The 27,848-nt window shown below is 25.1% G+C and overlaps 1 protein-coding gene across 1 annotated transcript; it reads left to right on the plus strand.

Moving 5' to 3' along the window:
• Positions 1-916: 916 nt before the first annotated feature.
• On the plus strand, positions 917-24,200 carry LOC145848076 (cyclin-dependent kinase 9-like; the record flags this gene model as incomplete). The annotated part of the gene is made up of 10 exons (XM_082953815.1): positions 917-969; positions 1,205-1,286; positions 1,868-1,974; positions 2,475-2,574; positions 2,974-3,104; positions 4,348-4,436; positions 5,094-5,179; positions 5,779-5,878; positions 22,338-22,443; positions 24,047-24,200. Coding segments are annotated over exons 1-10 (1,008 nt in total), but the record flags the coding sequence as incomplete, so codon positions are not given.
• Positions 24,201-27,848: the final 3,648 nt, after the last annotated feature.

A 27,848-nucleotide genomic window follows, 5' to 3' on the forward strand; every position in this document is an offset into this window, starting at 1 on the left:
ATAACCATATATTAATTAAAGACCTTTCTTGCTTTTTGTTTAATTTCCAGTCTTTTCTAGTATACGTTCAAAACTTGGTTTAGCAAGCCATGTTTCATATTCCTCGGTCGGATTCCACTAAAGATTTGTTAACACTTACGAAAACCATATTTAAAAGCATAATAATGTTGACAGTATCATTTTGAAAATCCAAATCGGATGGGGACTAATGTCTTTTGAATTTATTAGAAAGGAGCTATTAGAAAGGGGCCATAGTTTGAAAAACTCTTGGTCAGGAAAAGAATAAATTAAAAAAAAAATAGAAAACAAAAAATAAAAGAGTTTCTGACTTGGCTTATTTTCAGCTCAGACTGGCCTTTTAGTATATTAGTTAACAAAAACTGACCGCTTAATTTATTTGAAATTGTGTTACTCTACTTTCATACTTTATTTAGTATCTACTATTGAGTTGCGTTTAAAGTTTGTAGTTATAACGAATACTACTCGATATAATTTTGTTAGTAAATATTCTTTTTGCAAAGTAGTTTTGATTTGTAGATAAACATATTTATTGCTATATTTTAAAGTACTTACTCAGAAATTTCCATATAAATAAATACACAATAAAAACTTATATATACTATATATAAACTATTAATTATAAATAAAGATTATTCTATGATAAAAAAAAAGTTTTGCCGCATTATAGCATTTCAAACTTAGCTGGTTTGCATTAACACTAATTATAACATTTACTACCTTTTTTTTAATTAATAAAGCAAATTGCAGGTCTGCATAAAATGTATATTTGCATTCTTAAATAATGTTTTTAGAACTAATTATGTTGACATTTAAATTTAAACAGTTTTGAAGCACACTTAGCTCCTTATTTATTAATATTCGAATACCTACAGATTTTATTAAATAATAAATAAAAATGCTGACTGAAAAATACAAGAAATTGGAGAAGGTTGGACAAGGAGCTTTTAGGTTAGTAAAAATGCATTTATATTATATTTAATTTATTGAATAACTATAACATTGGTGATTAATTATAAAATATAAATCTACCAGAATGATTTCTTTTATTAAAATTTGTATCTAGCCGTTTATAAATTCAAAAATAGCACTTCCTGCTAGATTATATTTAAAGCAATTGTTATACTTATAAAATGTTAGTGACACATTGTTGTAGGGTACTAAACTTAATTCTTAAACTATACAGAGAAGTCTTCAAGGCAACATCCAAAGAGACAGGAGAAATAGTTGCACTGAAAACAGTTTGTAAGGAAAATGGGAAAGTAGGGGTTAGTATTGTTATAATTTAATAATGCAACTTATTTAAATTAATTCGAAAGTACTTTTTTTATTGACTTAAAACTAAAAGCAAACCAGAACTGGTCTGTCAAAACTCATTTTTTAATAAAAGTTGACTTTAATACATTTCTATAAATTACACTTCACTGAATAACTTATTAAATAATTTTTTGACTAAAAACGGTTTTACCAAAGCTTTTATTTAGTAACTAAATTTTAGTTAGTTTTTATATTTAACAAAAAAAACAGATTTGTTTTGTATTAATTTTTATTAGAAATAAAATATTTATTAAAAGTTTATTTCAATATTCAGTCATTTTATAAGTTTCCAATAACTTCTTTGAAAAAATCAAAATTCTTGCTGAGTTTATCTAACTCAATTAATAGCCTATAATATTTTTACTATAATAAAATATAATCATTAATTTATTTGTTGTGTTAAACAGTTTAAACTGCTCTACGAGCGGTCAAAAAATTGCAAGAGTGTATATCTATCTAAATATAGTCAATTATTAAAGTTTTTGGTATGAATGAGTACAATAATGTGTTCTAATTAGTATTTATTTACCAGTTTACAAAAACTGCTCTGAGGGAGATAAAAATATTGCAAGCGCTTAATCATGAAAATATTGTGAAGTTAATCGAAGTTTGTAGCTCTGCACCTACTAATTTGAACAAGTATGTTTATATTGTTATATTTGACCTCGTGAAACAATAAGTATTTTTAGTTGAAAAAAAAATATTTTGACCAAAATCTATACTAACTAATATGCTTGTTGATTTTTTTAAACAAACATTTAATTTTAAACAAAAACTAAACTTTTCTTAAATAATTTGATTTACTTCATTAAGTTAATGTCTTTGAATTAATAATACTATATCATTTAGTAGTCCTTAAAATAAAAATAAGTTTTGAGGTACACAACAAAAAAACTAACATTATTCTTATTATCATAGTAAGAAACTTTAGTAATTGCTATGCTAAAACTTTACCTCAAAACATTATAACTGTTTTAAGTAGTTTAAACGTTTCGTCATATATTTTAATGACTTGAAATATTTTTTTTTTTTTTTTAAACAATTTTAAGTAATTTATAGTATTTACTGAGTAGATTTTTGTGTATACATTACCATAAATTTATATATATATATTTTTAAATACATACATACACTTACAGACAAAGAAGCGTTTCTTTAGTATTGGAATTTTGCGAATTCGATTTAGCAAAACTTATCAGCAATAAAAATACAAAGTTTACACTCGGTGAAATAAAACAGGTTTGTTCGACTGTAGGTATAATTTTTCATCAATAAAATTTAAAAAATATTTTATATTTATAAGAATTTTCCTTAGCGAAATAAAAGGTTTAGTTAGTTTAAATGTATATATTTCCACTTTGAAAAAATTAAAAGGTTTTTTAGCTATTTGAAAAAGTTATTTTTTGTTTAATTAAAAAAGTTAGGTTGATTTTGAAATAATTTAGTTGTTTTAGTTTTAATTTTATTGAATTTTTTGTTAAACATGCACTTTTACATTGATGTGCACAAAAGTTAAAATAATAATTAATCAATTTCATCTAACATACAATGTATTAACTTGTTATATGTAATTCCCTTTAATATTTTACAACAACACATACAATAAATAATATAAATAAAGTATTCATAACTCAACAGATATCGTTCCAACTATTAGAAGGATTATTTTACATGCATAAAAAATTCGTTATTCATCGAGATATTAAACCTGCTAACATTTTAATCACTAGAGATGGGACTTTGAAAATTGCTGATTTTGGACTTGCCAGGTTAATGATTTAAATCTAATTTACCCTATAAAGATCTATTTTAGATAGTTTTTTGACTATTAATGATTCACTTTTAATTTTAGAAAGCTACAGCTATAAAAATGATAGTATAATGAAGTTTATTTATGTATAAGTTGTTAGAATTGAAATTGTTTTACTGTACTTTTTTACAATAGTAGTGTATATAAAATCTTTGAAAACTTAATAACTTAAAAAAAAACTATTTAAAGATGACCTTCATAATGAGTCTCACCTATGAAATTCTGACTAATTATGACATTAAGTTGCTAAACATTGCCTAACTCGGGCTAGTATTAATTTTTAATAAAAACTCAAATTTTACTTAAACCCTTTTTAAAATACTTAAATTTCAATTGTAAAGTTTCAAAATATTTTTTTTTTGTTCTTTATCTTATTATTAAGCCTTAAATTTTTCTAGCTTAGAAAATAGAAATTAATTTAATTGTGTTTTTTATACTTAATTTTTTTTTTAATATATTTAGGACGACTCAAATTATTCAATTACAAAAATTGATGTAATGATTAAATAAAATTATTGTTAAGTATACTTTGATTAATGCAGTTAACATCTTTTGAATAAATACAACTTTAAACCAAACTAAAAACTATATTTTTAATTGTATAAGCAAGTAATTTAGATGTTAAGATTAAGTATTTTGGCAACACCATAAAAAGTAGTTTAATCTAATTTTTTTAAACACTAAACATTACTTAAAAATGTTAAAATAACTCTAAATACAGTAATATTTAGACTAAAGTCCAGGTAAAGTTGTTAAACTAAAAACACTCACCTCAATTTTTCTATATTTCTTGAAAAGATAAAAAAATGACTTTTATTTTTATAATCTAGTTCTCTATTATGCTGTATTTTGTCTAAAAACAGATTCTTTTCAAGTAGGATTTAACAAAACAACCTAATATGTGAATAATTTATACTTTTATGTTAACAGTTCACAAAGATGAAAAAACGCACTAAAAAATTATTAAAATAATATAATTAGTAATAGAAAACTTAAAGACATAGAAAAAAATCAATAGAAACAATTAAATAAACAATATATAAAGCATAAACTCGAAATTCTTTTATTAACAAACTTTGTTTGGTTTAAAGCGTTTACAGATAACTAAAAGTTAGAGTCAAGTAGATAAACATACGTTATAAAACATATACAATAAGATAAACCAATACAACTACAATGCATAAAAATAATGTTTATTTCAGACCGTTCACAGTTTGCAAAGAAGGTGAAGAGAATAGGTATTCAAAAAAAGTGGTAACACGTTGGTACAGAGCTCCTGAGTTACTGCTAGGTTAGATAAATTATTAGTTTTTTTAGACTATACAAACTTTTCGTATTTGTTTTAATATTTGTTCATTTGTTTGAAAACTGCACAATTCGCTTATTTGTATTTATATCAGGTATATATTAGAAAAAATTATACTCAAAACTTATTCATCGCTTGTGTTTATACTTTATTAATAAACTATTACAAGACAAAAAAAAGTCATTGAATGTATATTTTTTAGAAAGTTTATACATTGCATTTATATTTTTTTCTAGGTAGAAGAAACTATTGACCGCAAACTGATATAATTTTTTTTAGGCATATAAATTTAAGTTATATTTAAAGTAATATTTATAATAAATTTATCATATATTTTTAATGTTATTTTGAATTTTATTTTGTTAAAAAAAGTTTTGTCTATTTTTTAAATCTTTTTGGAAGACCATTATGTATTAATATTTAAAAAGAATAAAAAGGACCGACACATGATATTTGGGGAACCGTCGTTTTATATTTTATAATAAATTTAATTATATTTTTGTTTAGTAAAAGAAACTACAAACCACCAACTGATTTGTGGGGTGCCAGATGTAGTTATATTTTATTTTTATTTTTATTATTATACTTAGGGGTATATTTAGTATGTTTAATGGTTTTTTATATTGTTTGTTAAAATTTTAGGTGAAAGAAACTACGGACCACCAGTTGACATGTGGGCTGTCGGGTGTATTTTGTGTGAATTGTGGACAGGAAAAGTTTTAATGAAGGTTCGTGTTTAATTTTATATATATATATTATACCAGAAATTTATGTTAATAATACATAGTCAACTGCAGTGTTTTTCTCCTAGAAAGAAAAAAAAAACTATATCTCTTCCTGGCAAGATTTCTCATAAAACTACCCTTAACCATTTACAGTATATAGTCCCCTTTTTTCATAAGTAATATAAAATGTAAAACTTACCTTAAATACGCCTAAAACTAGTTTTTTTTTGCTCTTTTTAATAATATCCAGAGTATTCAGTGTAAGTTTAAAAATATAGAATTTTGCATGCTTAATGCACTTTTCTGCTTGTGACCCCAACGATACCAATATGGCTTTTTGTAAAAAAACCCTAGTCTACTAAGTACTAGTTAAAGTAAGATATATTGACCATATTAACTATATACTGATTAACGGTAGATTTAACCTACTAAACATTAGTATCGATAAAATGTTGATTGCATTATAATTTTGCTTGATTAATAAATTAGTTATATGTTTCAATGATTAAAAATTTAACATTAATTTACGAAATGATAAAATTAAGCATATTTGTAACATTAAGTTTTATAGCTTATTTTCTTATTAATATTTATCTTCTCAGGGTAAAGATGAAAGAAGTCAACTTAGTTTGATAAGCTACTTTTGCGGATCAATTACTACTGATGTTTGGCCTGATGTTGAAAAATTACAACATTATCAAAGTTATATTATAAATCATAAAAACCATCACAATAAGTAAGTAATTATAAGATAAAACACTTATTTAAATTTGAATAATTATAATATTTAAAAATGATAACAAGTAACAAAATGAGTAGTTAAGTGTTAAGTACATTTATTAGTTTTCTTAAAATTTACAGCATTTTTATAAATTCACTAACAATTATAAAAAAAATATTTAGTTTTAGAACAACTTTTAAAATTTTGGTCGGAAAAATTATAGTTTTATAAACGTTACATTTTCAATGATAAGAAATCAAACAACTGCTAGTTTTATTAACGAGTAAATTTTTGACAAATATGTTTTAATAATAATTTAGAACTTTAATAAACTTACATTGTAAATGATAATAATAAAGTTGTTTTCGAATACCAGATTCGTTGACCAAAATGATTAGTAGCGTTGGTTTTTTTGAACAAGTGTTAAAAATAGTAATCTTAATTGTATACTACAGCATGAATTGTTACTTTGTCTCTTAAAAAATCATATGCAGTTATATTATGTTTTGTTTTTATTTTTAGTATAAAAACGACTGAAGAATTTTAACGAACATAAATAAATGTTTTTAATTTAATATTTTTTAAAATTTTATATTTTTTTTTTAATTATTTGATAATTTTAAACAAAAAAAAAAGGATGATTACACTAAAACTGAAAAAGGTACAAGATACAAACGGATTGGATTTAATTGACAAACTTTTGTGTTTGGACCCTAAAAAGGTAAACAATTAATCATACATATAAAACATTTATTTTATGAAACTAAACACATGCCTTTATAGCCTAATGCAAACATTTAAAAAGTCAAAGCGTACATTTATTTGAAAAAAAATAGAAATTTATGTGGATTTTTGTATATGTAAAACATTAGAACGATTTATTGTTAAAAGCAGTTATAACTAAAAATTCCTATAGTACGAAACATTTCTCTAGATCATTATATTTGAAATTTTATTCTTTAACTCAAACTGAGAAAACTAACTATTTTTTTTTACAAATACGAATAACTAATTTAAACAATTATTCTATTATATAATTTAACCCATATTTTTTTTAAACTGAAAAATATGGCTTTCATATAGTTTTCATTATTTCTAGAACTTAATAGTATCAGTTTAAAGTTTATACAAGTTTATCTTTTTCACATCATAAAAAATCTAATTTTGTATTTTTAATTTATAAAATGCAGGCATCTTTCTTCTAACTTAAAACTCAAAAAATGTGTCGAAATTTATTAGCATACCATTTAACTTTAGAAGTAAATACTAATATTCTAACGCATTGAACTCATTGACAGCAAAGATAAATACTGAATCAGCTGTAAGTTTAAAATTGAATTTAATAAAGCTTAAGGTAACTATCTACTCAACAAGTCTGTCCTAGAAAAGATGTTAAAACGTCTCGAAGTTTTGTGCTTCTCTACAACCGAAGAGTTTTTTTGGGCACCAATCTATAAAACCAAATATTTTAATGGCTTTTTCTTTTGTCGTTCAACAAACAAAAGTATATGTAAACTATATACTACTAAAGTACAACAGACACTTAATTGTCTTCATGAGAAAAAACAAACTAAGTAAAAATTTACTTAAAAATTTAAAATATCTAAAAAACTTAAACGAAAGCGACAACTAACGACTTAATCTAAATTCTAAAAAACAGTTTTAAAAAGGAAAATAAAAACAAATTGTTAAAAATAATTTTTAACAGAGATTAACTGCAGAGGAAGCCTTAAACCATGACTTTTTCTGGACACAACCTTTGCGTTCTAGATCATTGAAATGTTTGGAAACTTTAAAAAAGCACAACCCCGAAAATTTGAAACATAATCACCAAAAACTAAAGGTTAAAAGTTGTTTCATAAAGTTATATAATTGTTTTGTACTATTTTATGTTGTTCATTATTATAACTTTTATGCTGATTAAAACTTAAGCTAATAACTGGTTTATGTATAAAGGGTTTTATGTTATATAATCCTATATTAAGGTTTTCTAGAACAACTTTTTCTTGTCATTAATAAGTTTTCAAAATTCATTGAAAAAAAAAACTAATTATATTTAATGAATTATCTTATAAGATTTTTCGACTGCATAAAAAAACACATCAATATAAATCATTCCTTAACAAACATAAGAAAAAGTATTTTAAAAAAGTCTGAAGTTAGCGTTTTAATTTCTCATGCCACTATTGTTATTTACAATTGATTTTTGTTAAACATTAAAACTTCATTATAATTTATTCACAGGCGACGAAACAACCACAAAATAACACTAGACACCATCCTTACAAGAAAAATCACTACCAGAGAAATGACAAAAAACATAAATAAAAAGATATTTTAAAGCAGTATGAAGACAGAATTTACTAGAGTATAACATCATTAGCAAAATTCATATCGTATCATTTTCACTCAACGGGTTGAAGATTGATAAATTTATGGATATATCATAGTACGAAATTGATTTTTGCGTGTTTTTTTAGACTCGTTTAATTTTAAATAAAACAAAGTAAAACAATAAACTTCGCCTCTGAATTATAATACTTGTTTTTAGAATTGAACTGTGGTTGTCTACATTTTTTGCAGTTTTCAAAATTCTTTGTCCTGTTTATCATATGAGTATATATACATATATATATAATTTATTGAAATGGCGATTTTAAAATGCTGGAACATATGTTTCATAAAGACAAAAAAGATTGTCTCTAATCTTCAGCCAGTTCAAATTTAAAATAAAAAGCACTTTGGTAAACAGAGCCGACTTGAGGGTTTTTTTTTCCAATTTATTTTGAAGATAGGATTTAAAATATTATAGTTATATATTAACTATTCTGTTAAGTAGAACTAATTTTCTGTTATTTTATTTCAATAGTATCTTAAATAATATCAATAGCATGAACAAGATGTATATAAAATTAATCTTAAATATTCTAGGATTGCAACGTCAGTAGCTAAATCATTAAACAATATTAGACACACGAAGTTTGCATAAACGTTAAAAATCATTTAAAATATAATCTAAAAAAAAGTTAACAATTACTAAAAGTTAAATTATTTTATTTAAAGGTTGATTTTGGTTTAGATATCTATCAGAGATCTAGAGATTTTCCACATTGCAGCTATGTAAAAATATATTTTTTTCGTGCTAAAATTTACCAGTTATTGCTAAAATCTACGTTTCTATCTTTCAAATCCAAAATATATTTTGAAAGCGTAGTTTTTAGTCTGTGTTTATTATTGTTTAAAGATAATCTATGCCATGTTAACCTACTTTTTAATGATAAACTTGATGACCTAACTTACTACTCACTTTTCTCCGATGTTATTGCCGGTTCTCTTTAGATGACATTAACAATAATAAACAATTGCCATCTCTGCAATGATATTGCTTTCGTTCATTTGCCGTATCTCAATCATTTTGCGATTGTAAGACATTATTTGATTCCTAAAATATTTTTTCACATTGTTTCATATATTAATCTGGTGTTGGATTATTGTAGAACTTGTGAATTGTTTAGATTAAAACTTGAATTTTGTACATTTCATAAAATGTTTGTTGCTTTCTTATTACACCTATTATAAAAAAATAAGTGGTACGAAGTATTGTTAAATATTAAACTTTTGATCGTATAAAATCAGGACATAAAAAATATTTTTAATCTTAAGGAATAATTTTCTATTCTAAAATATTATTATATACTTATTGTTATATTACATTGTACGTCGTGCTTCTTTTTTTCTTTTGATAAAAACATTTGAGTACATTTTATCTTAGGTTGTTAGACAAGTTATTGTGATAAATTGGATTTTAAACTTTAGTTTTTCTTTTTTTTTTACAAATTTTACTTTTTTTTTCATAAATAGTTTTAACAAATAGAGTATTGTTTTTAATTTAAATATAAATAGAGTAGTTTATTTTTTCAAAAATCCTTGCTTTTTTATAAAGTAACAAGTTTGAAATACTTTTTAAAGCAATCATTTTGATATATTATTTATTCAAAATAAAAAGCGCTCATAAACTTTTGTCTAAAGTAGGGTGGGCAAGGTAAGTAATCTACCTGCCGGATCTTGAACAATTTAGTCAGTGACGGGCTGGAGCATTTAGAGATTAAGGGACTTTGTTTAAATTTCGGTCTTAATTTACAAGTATTTTTCGGATCCGGCTAAATACTAATTTTAAATAAATATCCAGATCTGACTGGAAACTATTTTCAAAAAATAAACTATAGGAAGCAAACTTTTGTGATATTAAATTCAAAAAATTGATTGAAACGTATTCGGACTAAGTTAGTGTTTTACATATAAACTTATTAACTAGAAAAAAAAAATCTTCAGATTATTTAGGTTTTAATAAGTATTTAAATTCAATCCAAGCTAGTAGCAGGTTATCAATAGATCATCGCTTTAAGTCTTTCGATTAACTAGTATATGAAGGTCTACAGTAGAGTTAACCCTTTTCTTTGACCTTTTCAAAAGCTAAATAACTATGAAATGAAGTTTATCTCACACTATTCCAGACTGAAAAAGTATACTAACTGTTGTTAAAAAAAAATCAATTTTTATTCATTTTTGAGTGTAACAGAATATAAGTAAAGTATTAAGAACTGTTAATTGCTGTTATAGATAGTTTTAAATTGAAAAAAGACAACGAACGTTATTTTTTATTTCACCTATGGAACAGTAAGATAACTTCTACAAACTTTTGCATGCACCGGTGCACACTGTGAATAAAACTCCCTTAGATGTAGAACCTACTTATCATATATTAAATACAAACCGACTTCTATAAAAACCTATCACCTTCAAACTTAGGCTTTTTACACTTACTGTAGACTTTATCAGTCACATTTTTTTTTAGAAATAAGAAGAATTGTACAGATATAATAAAATTTATAAATATTTTAATATTGTTAATACGAGTTAAATTTCGTTTCTAAAAATTTGTTTTTTAGGTAATTTAAAAAAGAAAAAAAATTATTCAGTTTTAAGAAAAACAACCGGACAGGGGAGTTGAAAAACTGAACGCTGGACCCTATATTTGACGATCTTATATTTGAGCAAGCCTGTTTTACAAACAAGCTGAGTTTGTTGCGTGTAAACTGACTAAAAATGTTTGAAGTGAATAAATTATTGAAGTTTTGGTTAAGCCTAATTTATAATAGATTAGTTTCTAGCGACTTAGGTAGTCATGAGGCAAAACTAAACATATTTGCCCGATAAAATAACTAATGGGTTAAGTACCCTTTAAACAATGATAAGATGATTAGAGTTTTTTTTTAAAGATATTTGCTGTTTAAATAGTTAAAAACACTAAGTCAGTTATAGTTATGGTTAATAAATTAAAATGTCATGCTGTTGCAACTAGATTAAAAAAACTGACTAACTACATTTTATTAAGTTTAACTAACTGAAAGTTGACAATAGAGTCTATAACTAACTAAGAATACAAACGTATGCCTTAATAAACAATTTTTAGCCTTTTGTTCAAAGTTTAATAACTAATAATTAATTTAATAAAACTAGCTACTTTTGAGAAGACGAGAAACATCAAATCAGTATCAATCATTTATTAAAAAGTTTGTTAACTAAAATAAGAACTGTACAAAAATTGTTTATATTGCTGATATAACATACAATTAGAAAATTAAGAACGAGTTTATATCTCAATAAGTTTGAATATATATTTTTTTGTTATATTTTTATTTTTAATAACTAAGAAAATTAATATTTTAGGTTTTTTTAGTCTTGAACATGACTTTAAAAGGTATTCCTGGTGTACAACTCGATAACCAAAAGTTTTTTATACACCAGGTCCTTTGACCAAACATTTTGAGAGCTTTTTCTCGTAGTACAACAAACAGTTAGTATGACCAAGTCATATAATTCACTTTAATTATTGAATTTTAAATTTGTATATGCCTAGTTAGTAATTTAAACTAAATAAAATAATTTTTTTGTAGTTGGTTTGAATTTGGATTTCTATAAATGTTCGTTTTAATTTTCTTATATAAAATGGTAATCTATCTAACTCAAATTCGAACTAATATTGATGCACTGTATTCTTTAGATATAGTCTTAATAGATTAAAAAACAATTTGGTCAGAAAATTCGAATTTGTAATGCAAACTTTTTAAAAAAAGAAAAAACTAGACTTTGAATTTATGATTCTAAATTTTAAATTGAAGTATTTACTAAGACACTGTATTTTGTAGTTGTAAAAGTATTTATCATTTAAATCTATACTAAATAACATACCAAAAGTAAATTATGTTTAATAGACAGATACAAAGTGAGTCCAACTCTTTATTTTAATAATGTTTTGTACTTTCTCACTCATGTTACACTCATGTTTATTAACATGTTACTAAATTTTTTATTAAGTGAATTAGAAAAAGTAAAATTGATAGTTTAATAAAAAATTTGAGAAAAAATGACTTTACTTAAAAATAAATATATAATAAAAGTAAAAAGAAACTGTTTTCTAGCTTTTTCAGATTTGTCTGAGAGAACGAATGAAAAATTATTTTTACACTAAACAGTTCATGTTTGATTTTATTAAAATATACAAAGTCTAGAAGTACTAAAGGTAAAATGAAATAAATGGTATAAAGCATTATTTTAAATCTTGCTACGGTTATAACATAAAAAAGAATTCAGTATTTTTACTAAAAGTTTTCTCTTATTACAAATCAAAAGTTAGCTTCTATTTATTTGACTAGGCTTAACTTTTTTTCAATTTCGTGTATTAATTGAAGTTGAAATTTATAAGCTGTATATGCAGGCAAGCAAGTTTTATGTCTATAAAAACAAAAATACTTAGTTCAGTTTAAATCACTTTCAAATAAAATATTTAAACCAGAGTTTCTCAATCTGGGCAAAGTTTCCCTTTTGGGTGCCATAACAGAAATTTAGGGGGCCATGAGCAGCAAAGGGGTCAAAAAAAGGGCAATGAGGTCATAAATTGCAGCTAAAATACGAAATTCTGGAGTTATCTAAGAAGTGAAAAACGACAAAATAAATAAAAAAAGATCTAAGGCGTTTTTGGTCAAAGTTTCAATACTTTTACTAGATAACACAGAAAAATCAGGTAATGTAAAGGACCACAAGTCGTTAAAAAAGGACTACAAAGTTTTAATTTAAAACTTACACTAGGTATTGATGAGTAGATGGTAGAAAAAAAAAATGGTTTTAGGATAGTATTTGAGAAGTTTTGTCGCTAATTAAATTGAGTTAAAGGGGGCCTTTTGAAAAAATGTTTTGGAAACTCAGATTTAAACTTTGATAATGTACGCTTTAAAATACCGGGGAAATGTGTGTACCTTATACTTAGTATTCAATACAGTGCTGTAAAATCTAACACATTTAAAATTTTTAATACAAGTTTTAGATCTTTATTTGCCATAGTTTTTCAAGTTTTATAATTTATTTGCATTATTAATTAAAAAAAAGCTTGTATGTTATTTTAATAAGATGTTTATGTACAAATATAAAATTCTTTTAACAAAAGAATTAACAGGATTTTGCAGGCATGTAAAATTGTTAATATCATTATAGATATAATTTTTTTTCTTATAAAAAAATCTGGATAACATATTTTTTTAGCTTTGTGAAATAAGGTTTTAAATTAAACACACTGTTCTCCTCAAGCTGCAAACAAATTGGAAATTATGTTTATGACCCGTGAACAAAAGTTTTATGAACACCTTTATGATAAATGTGTTATCCTTATTATTTGATATAGACATCCAAAAACGATATTCAAATGTTAATTCATCAGTTTCTTTTGTGAACTGGATAGCACCATGTAGGTAATTTAACTTCTTGAATTTTGAAGAACTAACTTCCTCGTTAATAACAATCGTCTACGTATTTACGTACTACACCTTGCAACAAACTCAGGTAATATATTATATTCCAAATTACCTATCTATATACTTGCAAAAGTAGGTCTTTAAGAGTACCCCGTACGTATACCAAAAACTTGACGGTATAATACATTGTTAAAACTGAATTTAACTTTTTCAGTTGCAAGTTTCATCTTATGTTATGTTTAATTATGTTTATTTATAATTTTGATTATTTTTTTATTTTGTGTTTTGCTTTATTAACTAATTTCTGATGCAACTATCAGGCTATATAAATTTTATATATTTTTTTATATAAATAATTGCAACACACTGATATAAATTGTTAAAATGTATTTGTGTTTATTTGTAGACCTTGTTTGTTTTCAAAAATGTTAACTTTGTTTATCACAAAAATAATTAAATAACAAAATTTATCTTAATTTTGAGTATGAGCATGGTTCTTCAACACAATATGTTTTTGTTCATTCTTGTCATGCCTAGTTTTATATATAGAAGTCCTAAGTATTATTTCGTATCAGAAATCTTTAGGTTAATATTGTTATTATATATTTATTTTGATTCATAGTGTAGGTTTAAAGTGTGTTATAACAATAAAACTTTCTTAAGTAATCTACACAATTTTGTGGGTTACAGTGGAAAAACTATTTTTTTAGTTTTTGAGGTAATACATACTATGAGAAACCATTTAAAAACGCTCGTGAAACTTATTAATATATGAACTTATTGTGAACGATTTTAACCATAAATTACGCTGATATGCTGTCTAATGCTAGTCTGTATTTGATTCTTGCCTTTTTCTATGTTTTAATGATACAATACAACTGCTCTTTTTACAGATTTATTTCATAGACATTTTGCTATCTTTAGCAATTGAAAATGGAAAATAAAATGTTTACCGGTGATAAAGATCCTCAAAAAGGCTCACAAGTATGTTTTTTTTATGATAAAAATTAAAAGATTATTAATGAAGTGAAAGAAACTTATATAAAAATTTAAATAATAGCATTTAGCTGCATAGATTAGCAAAATAAGTTTATAAATTTCTGAAGCTAAATTTTTAAACAACTTTTTTAATAATAATTACTATTTACACTTAGCAAAACTAAGAGCATACCAATAATATTGTATGATTAAAAAAGAAATTATTTCGTATCTAACGTACTTAAATTTCAAAGCAGTCTTAATCATTGCTAAATACATTTCTTTAGACTGCTTGTAGAAAAAGCAAATCTCAGGATTATGATTTGAAAAGTTTATGCACACCAGTCAAAAAGAGAAAACTAGAAATAAAAAATTCAACTAAGGTAAGTATTTGTTAAAAAATATTTCTTTATGTTTCAACAAAATAAGAAATTAAACTATAATATGCTTTTTAAGAGTAATTTTACCTTAACTGTCATTTATATTATTATAATAAAGAAAAAGTATTATGAAAGATTTCTGTAAATTCTGCGAAGTTAAACACCAATTGTATTTATAAAATTAGATAGAAATATTTTCTAGTAATTTAAAAGGCTTTCAATAAAATGTAAACTGAAAATTAATTGTTTATCTTTATTGTTCATTATGACAAATTTTATTAATAATTAAAAATAGTTTAAATTTATATTTTCATTGTTTTTGTTAATATTATTAAGTTTAAGTATTTGTTATACCGAAATTGTTATACTAATTAGGTACACTTCACTAAATTTAACTATTTAACGTTGTTAATAACTACAATTAATTTAAAGAACGGTTCTTTGATGATAAAACATAATCCAGAACATAGACGAATTAGTACCACCTTAACACCAAGAAGTCCAGATCAAACTAGTCCTAATTATTCACCAAAAAATCAAGAGTATAGATCGTTTAATCCTACTTATTCACCAAAATGTGAAGAATATGAACCTACTAGTCCTTCTTATTCATCAACAATTCCAGAATATGAACCAACTAGTACCACATATTCACCAAGAAATTCAGAATGTGAACCATATAGTCCTACTTATTCACCAGAATGTCAAGAATATAAATCATCTTATTCTCCAACAAGTCTTGAATATAATCCAACTAGTCCTACTTTTTTACCAATAAGCTCAAAATATAGACCTTCTAGTGCTACTTATTTTCCAATAAGCTCAAAACATAAACCATATAGTCCTACTTATTCACCAAGAAGCCCAGAATATAGTCCAACTACTCCGAGTAATTCACCTAGTAGTTCAGAATACAGTCCATCTACTCCTACTTATTCGCCAAATAGTCCAGAATGTAAACCGTATAGTCCTCTATATTCACCAAAATGTGAAGAATATATACCATCTTAGTCACCAACAGTTCCAGAATATGAATCTACTAGTCCTACTTGTTCAACAACAAGACTAGAATATGATCCAACTAGTCCTACTTATTTACCAATAAGCTCAAAATATAGATTATCTAGTCCTACTTATTCCCAAAGAAGTCCAGAATACAGACCAACTAGTTCTACATATTCACCAAGAAGTCAAGAATATAGTCCTCGTGTTTCACAAACAAGTCAGGAATATGACTTAACTAGTTTAAACTAATTCACAAGAAATTCAAAGATATAGTCCATCTCGTCCTGCTTATTTACCAGAAAGTATAGAAGAAAATGCGAAAAAGCTAGTAGCTTCAAAAGGCAAAGAGTATTTAGCTGACGAGTCAATTTCAGGTGAGAAATAAGGATTGTGCTCCAATGTTGTTGAGGTCGGTATAAAAGTGGTTCAGTTAGGTTGCAATTGTAAACATTTCTTCTGTTATGATTGCGTTGTGAAGTGGTTTCAATCGAACATCAGTTGCCCAAACTGCAAACAGTAAGATTTTTTTTAAGTTTGTTTTTACAGTACTTTTTAACTTCTTTTTTATAATTTATAGATGACAAAAACTAAACAAAAATAAACACTGTTAGTTTACTGTAGTTTTAAGTTCTAAAGTTACTTAGTTTTTATTTGTATACTAAGAACTTATTTAATTTTGGATTATATCTGTGTATGTTTAGTTGTTATCACTTTATTTACATAGTAATAAACTTTAAACATAACATATAAATTACTGATTTGTTTTATTCAAATGTATGCTATAGAAAATGTTATTAATTCTACTTAACACAATTGAAAAGCTTTTTTTTCTCGTGAGCAATTAAAAAATATAATTTTTTTTGAAAAGTTATAGTGTAAAAATATTTAAGTTTATGTGTACTGGATAAAACATGCCATAGATATCTGTACGAATATATATGACTAATTAATAAAATATAATTTATACGCTTAAAATGACTTGTAATTTTTCTAAGTTAAATGAGCATCTTACACATAATACACAGCAACATTTATTTAAACTATTTAGAACAAAAATGTATATGAGATGAAAGTAGTTTGGCGCCGAGGCGAAATCTTTTTAAAGATCGTATAAGAATCTAAGGAAGATTGAGGTATTTTTATGTCACTCAAAGTAGTTTTATTGAAATTAGTAGTGGCAACTTTGCATTAATTATATAAAAAACTATGTATGTATTCTCGAAAAAATGAAAAAAAAAAACCTTAAAAACAATTGAAATTATTCTTTCTACCAGCATGTGAACAGATAATCAAATATATCGTAATAAATAAAATTGTGTACACACTAGTATTATTTAAGCTTAAAAAATATAATTTCTAATAAATTAAATGAGCATCTAATGCAGAATACACAGTGACAGTAATTTTAATTATTTAGAAGATTATTGAACGTGACGTAAAGGTAGTTTGCGCTGTGGCGAAAATTATTTTTTAAGGATTTTTAAAAATCAATTAGGATGACTGAGGACATATCATGTCACTCGCAATAGTTTATTTTTAAAAAAGTGGCAACCCTACAGTAAGTATAAAACATATGATGTTGATAAACAATCAAAAGTTATTCCTAGCTATAGTTAATTACTCAATCAGTTTTTGAATATTTCGTTGTATTTATACATAAAAAACTAAAGCTAAGTGCGTTATTGAAATTGAATAAACATACTTTGTATGGATACAAACTATTTAATAATAAATGATTAAGATTTTAATTTTGTATTTATTTATGTTGTTTAAATTGTTTTAAGTTGTTTATTTTGGATAAAATTGCATTAATAAAAGATCAGAAGTTATGAGTTCATGCAGACATATAAATAAGTTTCTATTATTCTATTGGAATGAAACTAAAACCTAATAATTTAAAAATTAATAGCAATTAAATCATCAGTTAGCTTTTTAAGAATTTTGTTAAGAATTTGTTGTGTTTTCGTTCATATTGTATTTTTTTTTTTAAGTTTTTCATTTCCATCAATTTATACCAATATTAAGTTCACCCAATTATGCATTTTTCATTAAAATTGATCACTTAATATCAAAATTATTTTGTTAATGTTTTTAAGCATCAACAAGTACATATTTACATTACTGCCATTGTCTAAATGTTATTTACTGTTTTTTGTTATTTGACAATGCAAGCTAACGCTCACTAAAACCATGTTATAAGTCAAAGCAGTGAATAAACTTTTGTTTTATTTATATTGGTTAAATAACAAATAATTCTTTTTTTTTTACATTATTTATGATATAATACACGATAATTACCAAATACACTTTACTAGATATCTAAGGTAGACCTTTTAAAAGTTTTTCAAAGTTTTTAAGTTAACAACACATCATTACCTTTTTGATGTACTATGGTTTTTTTAAATAAAAGTTTATCATTTTTAAATTCAACTATTTTTTTATAGTTTTTATAACTTTAGCAAACTAATTACTTTATTTGATTTTTAATTTTTTTTTTAAGTAAACCTGGTTGAATAAGTTATAAAACAATACTAATATTTTTTATATGCCTTATTTGTTTGATTTCTTTATTTAAATCACTTTATTCTAAATTATCTACAAATTAATACTTGTAAAAGAATAGTTAATTTTGCTTTTAAACTTTATAATTTAAATTGCTATTTTCTTATTAAAATACATTATATCGGACTTATGATAAACCAAGCTGAGATTAACTGATTAAAACTGTTTTTGCAAATAAACTAATAAACAACTACTTTACCTTTATTTTGGTTAGTCAGTGTTTATGCTTACATATTTGCTTAACTATAACAGTTTTGAATATTTACAAATAAAATTTGAGCTACAAAGATTTGATTTTTATTGATTTAGTTGTAAAAAAGATTAGAAAAAGTAAATATTATTTTAAATTAAGAAGTTAAAAAGTGGTAATTTAAACTATAAACAAAAACTATAAAGTTTTCAAATAGTAATTTAACCAATTACATGAGAATTTGTTACAAAAATCACCTGTAAAATAAAATTATTTTGGATAATGATATCGGTAATAATTTGGTTGCCATACCGAGACGAAATATCTACTACATTTCAACTTTTAAAGAATTGTATGTTGTTCTGTCTTAAGACTTTAGGACTTTGGAAGTCGTTTAATGATAAAAATTATTTAGCGTAAGTAAAAAAAGAGGACTGTTGTTTTTAATAATCTTCGCATCCTTTATTGATGTTTTGAATGTTTTTAAAGAACATCTTTAAAGTTTTCTTTGCTTTAGTTGCAAATGATGCGACATTTATAGTTTTGTTAGTTCTAGTTGGTTTCTACTGACCTTTAAAACATTTGTAATAAAACTTAATTTACTTTTACGAAAATACAAAACCGATTAATTCAGTGCTACTAAACTATTTTTTTTTTGTAGAAAGTAAAAAAGTATAATTTTACTAATTTTAAATATGTTTAGGCATTAAGATACTACAAAATCAATATACATAAAAACATGAATTTTTTATCTATAAGTTAAACGACAAAGCAAACTATAAAGCAATTTATCATTTATGAAAAGAATCAGTAAATGCTATTTTAATTAAATGTTTGTTTTTATAAATGGTTTGTAAAAAATTGAAATGTATATTTGGATCTTTGTTTTTGACTTATTGACAACTTGATAATATGTTTTTACGGAGACTTAACAAATTTAGGTTTTTGATAGTTTTATACTAATTTAACAAAGTGTCAATAGGTACAATAACAACTATATGCTTGTGTAATCAAACAATTTGAACAGCCTCTTATTTTTATTTTGAGTTGCTGTTTAATATTAAATTTGAAAGGGCTGTTCAAATTTTAAAAATAAAGGTTTAAATGTTTCTCACTATAAATAAAAAAAATAGTAAAAGATTTGAAAAACAATCTTGATAAAATGAATTAAAAAAATACTGTTTTTTTATTATTATCAACTCTATTTATAGTGAGTAGTAACAAAAAAGTATTTTCATTAAGTCTAACAGCTTTTTATTTTAATAAAGTATGAAATAAAGTAACTCAAAAAATAATTGCTTAAACTTTAGCAATGTTTCACAGCCAATAAGAAAAAAAACAATATAATTAATCTATTTGTATTAAGCTTAAATACTTACACATAATTTCGTAATTATCTATTTGTCCTTTTAATAACTAGCCTATAAACTTTATTCTGTTAAATTGTTTTTACAAAAAAAATGGAAACGGGTCTAAACAGCATGAATACAAAATTGCACAAGCGAACAAAGTTGCACGAAGACGATTTTGCACCAAGAGTCTATTTTGCACGATTTACATTTTTTCTACTAGATTAAAAAAATTCAGCAAAAAAATAAACAGAGAAAATAAAAAAAATATAATGAAATAATAAAGAAAAAAGAAATTATTAAATGGTTAGGGTTAGAGATAACTGTGATAGTGGAAATAAAAACAAATGTATAAACAACTATAAAAACTATTATATAGAAGAAAAATAACAATTATAAACCATAACTAAAAAAAAAGCTACGGACCGAGGGTAAGGGTTAGGGATTAAAGTGATAGTAAAATGCAGAAAAAAATTAAAAAAAATATCACTCGAGCAAAAATGTATCCGTAAAAAACTGCTGTTAGTGCTAAAGAGTCTACGTGTAAAAGTGACCATCCGGCAAAAGTATCTTCGTGCAACTTTATTTCGTGCAATTAAATGACCTCGTGCAAAAGTAATTTCGTGCATTTTTGTGCATTCATGCAATTTTGTCCCCTTTTGCAATTTTTGTACGCTCGTGCAAATTTGACAGCTACCAAGAAAAAATAGATCGTCATTAGAAATATCAAAGAAAAGTTGAGTAAACATTACAGTTATAATTGTTTCAAAAAAAAAATCAAAATGATAATAAAAAACACACTACACTAAATACAAGACCATTTTAAAATATATGTACCCTAGTTTTTACTTCACACTTAATAAAGCAACACACTTTTAATCAGAAACATTAGTGCTTAAAATTTTACTTAATGTTTCTGAAAGCTTACTCACAACTTAACTATATATAAGATTAACCTGTAAGTTTTAACCGTATTCCTAATTAATTTACTGTACTAAATATTATTTATCTGCTAACTACAAAACTTTTAAAAAAGGAAGTCTTAAGAAAAAAGAAATTTATGAAGTTTACTATATTAGTTGGTTTTTGTTTTCAGTAGAAAAGAAAAATTTTAAACAACATTTTTAAACAATATAAGTGATTCAAAGGTTTTGTTTTAAAAATATCTTATTAGAAATAATTAAAAATTTCAGAAAACATGTTTTAACCTTTTATAAAATATCCTAGTGTGATAGTTAAATATTATGGTAATTTTTTTGTAAAATATCTTTTTTTACTTAATTCGATAGACAACATGCGATTGGTTCTCGCAGCCCAAATTTAAAGTTTAAAATTAGTTGATGCAGTTTTAGTTTCACACAGTTATTAGTTTATGTTTATTTTAAGTTACATATAGAGAGCCACAAGCTCATGTTTACTAAGTAAAACATTTAGAATTGAAAAAAATATATTGCTAATTTACGACCTTTAAGTCACATGCGGCTAGCGAACAAGTTTTATTTTAAAATAGAGTACGGCCCATAAATAAATTAACCGTTGAGCCGTAATTATGAAAACTTGGCTTTGAAAATCCAATTTCCTAGGCTTTTAAATCTAAACTTTTAAGTTTACAGAAATTGTTCACAATGTACTTTAAGTCTGCATTGAATAGTAAAAACTTCAACTACGTATTCGTCAAGGTTTTTATTTTCAAAATTTTACCTGCAAACACTAAATGTATGCCTATTTCTGACTTACCTAACAAATGTAATAAACTAAAAAAAATGTTTTGTATAAGTTTTTCATTTTATTCACTCATTTTAATAATAGTAAAGAAAAATAGTGAAAAATATTTTAAACGCAGTTTTGCAGCTTTATAGCTTCAAATGACATCTAGCCAACGATTAGATTTAATTAAGATAAAAAATTCAATTGAAAACATTTTTAGTTATTGTTTTAGCAATGTAATAACTATTAGTAATATAGTACGCTAATCGATAATTAGCTTTGCTTTTAATTTAAATATTTTCATAAAGTAGCTTCATTTAAACATTAATAACTTAAAAATTTTATTCTAAACACGAGACCATATCAAACACTAAGTACTAAAATCATGTTCATAAAATTTTGCAATGTTGTCTTTCTATATCATCTACGAAATCTATTCTTAAACTGTTTTCTTGTTTTAGCCATCATCGGAGCGACCGTCTTCTTTTTAGTTTTAGCCTTTTCAAATCAGAGAGGTTGTTTATTCAACGTTGATCAAACAGCTGGCCTGATAAAGGAACTAAATCGGTTAGTTTCAATTACTTTACTACGGTTCTTTTTCACCTTGCCAGCTTTAACAATAAAAATTCTGCTGCTTGCATGATCGCATTTCTTGAGGTTGCTACGAATTTTGTCTTTCACGGCTTGCATTTTGTCATCTTGATGTTGTCTGAGCTCTTCGTAAACTGATTACCACGCGAGACTTTCATTTTTATCCAAATTTTCTTTTTCAAAGTCGGTTTTGCAAAGGTGCTTCTAAATATAATTGGTGTGTTTCATGTATGCATTGTTGCCGGTTTTTAGTTTGTTCAACTGATAGGCATTACAGTTTTCTAATATCGGTCTTGAAGTCTCGAAACGCAGAATTAAATTCAAGTGTACAATGACCTCAATGTTTCTTGTTATATATCGTATTCAGTCTGCTGGATTTTGCAGAAAACATGAATTATCAGTGCTAGCTTCTGATTTACAAGGTAATAAACCAGTTATTCCTCGTTTTCTAGAATTAGAAAAGTTTATAAACTCCTCATGATTTATAAAATAATTATGTTGTGATGGTTGGAATATCATTAATGTTTTATGTTTTTGCACATAGTCAACAAGTTGGAACAGCCTTTCTTGAACATCAAAACATTCATCTGCTACTGTTGGAGACATTTTTCTTGTCTTGCTTTTCGGTCGGTCGATAATTATTCATCGCCTCTCCAAAACTCGGTAGTTTATATATATAAGTTTTTAATTTTTCAGTGTTAACCTTGATTTCATTTTCGCAGGTTGGGTTTGCAACTAGTTTTTTAACTTATCTGTTTTTTACAGCAGTTGTCATAATACAATCATCATTTACTATAGCTATTGTTTAACGTTTTCTGATAAGTGGTTTAGTTAGCACCTCATACTCTGTGTTTTATTTCTGCAGCTTATTAACAGTCCAACGCCAACCTATGCGAGTTTCAGCTATAACTTCTTATGTTAAAGGAAGTTTTGAAAGCTTTAGCAAAGTGTTTTTCACAATTTCATAACTTTCACATAATTCTAACTGCTTTTCTCAATTGCTTACAATTATCAACAATTCATAAGACATATCTTATTTTTTGGGTAAAATTTTTCTAGCTTTCTGTAAAAAATTAATTTTTATTACATTTTGTTAAATCAAATTAAAATTTTAGCAACCATTTAAGGATAAAGCCTTTTGTCAGAACATATTTGTCTAAATTACTTTAGTCTTAATTTCTGAATTTATTTTCTTGCTCAAAATGACAATTGTTTTCGAATTAAATAAATTCTGATTAAAAAACCTTAAAATTTTAACTAATTAAGTCTGACACGCTAAACTAATGATCTTAAAGGTGTTGGACATTTATGTTAAATTATACTTATTTCACTTCAATTGTCCATATGTCGATGCATGCATTAGAATAAATTTTAAAACTTTTTTAATTAAAAATTCCATTCAAAAGACAAGTTTCAAATAAATAATAACAACAGTTCTCTAATTTATATTTTAAATTCTACTCGATATTTTTTGATTGACAAAGGCAAAATAAATACAATTTTGTATTCATTAATTGCCGTGTGCAAAAACAGGTGAGTACGTAAGCTGGCTATTAAAACCGTGCTGAGACACCTGCAGATTCCAACATGCACATTCCAACATGCCGAAACACTTGCAGCTTCCAACATGCAACGTGACACCTGCAATTGTCAACATGTCAAGCCATCTGCAACTGTCAACAAGTCAAGCCATCTGCAACTGTCAACATGTCAAGCCACCTGCAAAAGAAAGAGTAAAAATGTATATAAACGATGAAGCACATCTACAAATTAGGTTATAATACCTCAACTACCCTACGGATCGGACCTAGGCCGCTTCAACGGGGCGACTCTTCCTTCGTGGAAGTAGTTGCAGCTTTTCACGTGAGACTTCGAGGCCGGAGGACGTGAATGGCATTATGATACAAAATAGTTGGCTTGGGACTGCGCGGCCGCAGAGGTTAACTATAGAACGATATAAAACAGCTTACGTGAGACTTCGTGGCCGAAGACGTAAGCTGTGGTACGATGTGAAACAATTTTGATAGGATTTCTACGTTTATAAATATTGTATTTTCCACCTTTATCGATATTGAAGTTCGTATAAGATTAATGTGTAGAAAACTTAAGCGTCGCGCACCATTTTAGATCGTTTGTTTGTGAAGGCAATAAATTGTACATAGTTTTTGTTGTTAATTTTATAACTAAATTAAGTTGCTATACCTATTTATACCCGTTAAAGATAGAGATATAATAATATCAATTTATTTTACATATAAATAAATATGGTATACAATAAAGGTATTCAAAATTTGTTCACACTAACATTTAAAAAAATATGTGTATCTCTCTTTAGTTATAACAAATATATTTTGTTGAACCACTATGATGAGTTAACAAAGGTCTTTTTTTTATTAACATATTGATCAGTTAAAAAACACGCAGTTTAAGTATAAATCTATGTTTTTAATTAAAAAAGAATTGGTTTTGATTTTGAAAGTATTTGATTTATAATCTGAAAAATTAAAACTAGAAAATCTTATTCCAAACCTTCAACACGACCTGATTTCTAAAAATATTTAGTATAAATCAATTTTGAACCATTACTGTTTGACCTAGCTCTTTCAGCTAGAACTGGTTTATCAAACAATTTCTGCCTTATATTAAGCTTCATTTAAGATAATTTATGATCAAAGTCCTATTTAGTTTTAATTAATGACTAGTTAAAAATACTTTTAAGTACTTAACTGTTTTGTTTTCTATTTTTTTCAGGGTTCTTGTGTAGTATTAACTACACTGAAAACCATAAATTAATTAATACTTGACTTACACTAAAGTTTGGTATTAAATAATGCTTCAAGTTATTCTATACTACTTATACAAATTTAACATAAAAATAAATTAATATAGTGTATTAAAGTACAATCGCAAACACTAAAAAAAATATTTTAAGAATATCATACTTTAGAAAATAATTTAAATGAAGTTTTACCTAAGATTTAACCTAGCAGGAACATACTTTAAGAATGTATAAAACAAAGTAAGATTAAACTACTTGTGAATAAAAAATACTTATAAAAAGTAACACTGTTATATAATACTTTAAATAACATAAGAAAATAATATAAATGTCTATTCTAGAATAACATGTTTACTGCAGCAGGTTTTGGCTGGAATGCTCCCTCTCAATCTGTTGAATGCTATTACATATGGCTTAAACATGGTTGCCACTGATCAAGCTGAGAAAAATTTCCTGACTTTTCCTGACTTTTACAAAAATTTTCCTGACTTTTCTAAATCAAACTCTTAAATTAAATTAAACTTATTCTAAAATACATAATCTAATACTTGAAACTGTATAAAGCTTTTAATCTAATTTTAATACAGGTAACAGTTTTTTGCTGAATTCTATCATCAAACTTCCAGTACACCACTTAAACCATCTGTGTATGAATGACGTTTGTAATAAACAGCTCTAACAGCAAAATACTTGTATTATTACCTTATAAACAGAGCTTGTCTGAAAAAAGACACATTTTTTTAACATTTCCTAGCATAAATGTATCTAAATAAACGAAACGTAATATAAGGAACTTTTACAATTAAAACCTTAAATCAATAAGAAACTTTTACAACTCAAGCAATAAATTAATAACGAACTTTTACAGTTAAAACATTAAAACAATAAAGAACTTAATAAAATACTGTTTTTTTAAAGGTATTTACTAAAGTTTAATTTTTCCGTTTTCTTATTAGCCTTCAACCTCTTCATCAAATGAAGATATGGATTCCTTCATCTGAACTGCATTCCGCTTCATTTTCTTAGCAGTTGAAATAATTTGCCTCACTTTATTTAAATCGCTCTCATCTGCTACCCCTACACTTGTTGAAGAGAATCTTTTCTTTAAATCAAGCCACAACTTGTGGGCTTTATTTCTTTTCTTTTCGCACTCATTTATTTTTACATGCATTAATAAAATATTTACTCTTATCATTTAGTATAAAATTTGTAACAAATAAGTATACTCTTATTTACTTTAAAAACTTAAGTAACTCTACAAAAATAGAAATAATAAGTAAACTTAATCTTGGCATATACCTCTCTTATAACTTATTTTATAAATTTAAACAACTTTGAAAAAATTATAAAGAGGTAAAGTATACAAATTAAATTGTTACATAAAATACTAAACTAGCTGCTTAGTTGTAAAGAACTCAATTATTTACTTGAACAAAAAACACTTTGATTCTAAAGTTATGATAGATAAACTTTTGTGTATATATCACAGTTTCACTATGAAAGTGTCCTTGCTACAGATCATCAATACTAAAAAGCTTTCAAAATCTGCTTGTTCAAGTAGGGTACTTGTTCAATATATTAATAGAAAATTTCTGCAGTTTTGTAAAGAATATTTTACTAATTTATACTAAATGAAAGCATACGAAAAAAAATTAAAAATTTTTATAAATTTCTAGGAAAATTTTAGATTATTTTTCTCTATTTAAAGAACTTTTAATTAATTTTTACCATTTGAAGGCTTTGGAAAACAATAAATTTTGTAAATTTAAACTGATAAAGTCTGACTTTTTTTTAAATTTTATCAAATTTCCTGACTTTTATTCAAAACCCCCCATTTTTTTCTGACTTTTCCTGACTTTTGTCATTTTTTAAAATTTTTCCTGACTTTTCCTGATCTCCTGACTTTTCGTGACCGAGTGGCAACCCTGCTTAATTAAAAGGAATGTAAACTTGCATCAGTAAAGTCGTGACTGCTCATTACTTTCTCCTGATCTAAACTTGCATCAGTATAACACGTAGCCTTGTGAGCTTTCTCTTGAACGCTTGGATGAACATATTTTTAACTTAATACTCTCCATTAAATTTAAACAGTTATCAAATTCAGTTTGATATCCTGTTAAAACTTTTTATTAAAAACCCTACTATACAGCAAACTTCTGCCCATGAGCCTATTGCAAACTCTAACTATAAAAAAATTAATTAAGATTTAAAATAAACAATAAAATACTATTTTTCTGAATTATGTCGAACTAGCTGCAAAGGTTAAAAAGTTTATTAAGACAGATATAATAAAAATCTTTGTTTTCAGCAACATACATGAAAAGGAACAACAACAATCAAAAGGATATCTAAAACGTTAGTAAATACTCTGTATTAATTTTTTGTTGAAGTTTTATAATTTAGCTAGTAAAGTTTTTATTCACTCAAAAAGTACAACTTTGTAACAATTTTCTTAAAATAACATTATGCTATGTAAAGCAAATTCATTTCTTAAAAACAAATATTCTAAAAATTAAAAATTTATAAAAAGAATTTGTTTGGTGTAATAGTTATTAGTAAAGTTATAAATCGTTACTAAACTTTAATAATGTATAAAAGCATA

Source organism: Thalia democratica, unplaced genomic scaffold (genome assembly GCF_965202585.1).
Source record: "Thalia democratica unplaced genomic scaffold, ktThaDemo2.hap1.1 HAP1_SCAFFOLD_1232, whole genome shotgun sequence".
NCBI classification, from domain to species: Eukaryota; Metazoa; Chordata; class Thaliacea; order Salpida; family Salpidae; genus Thalia; species Thalia democratica.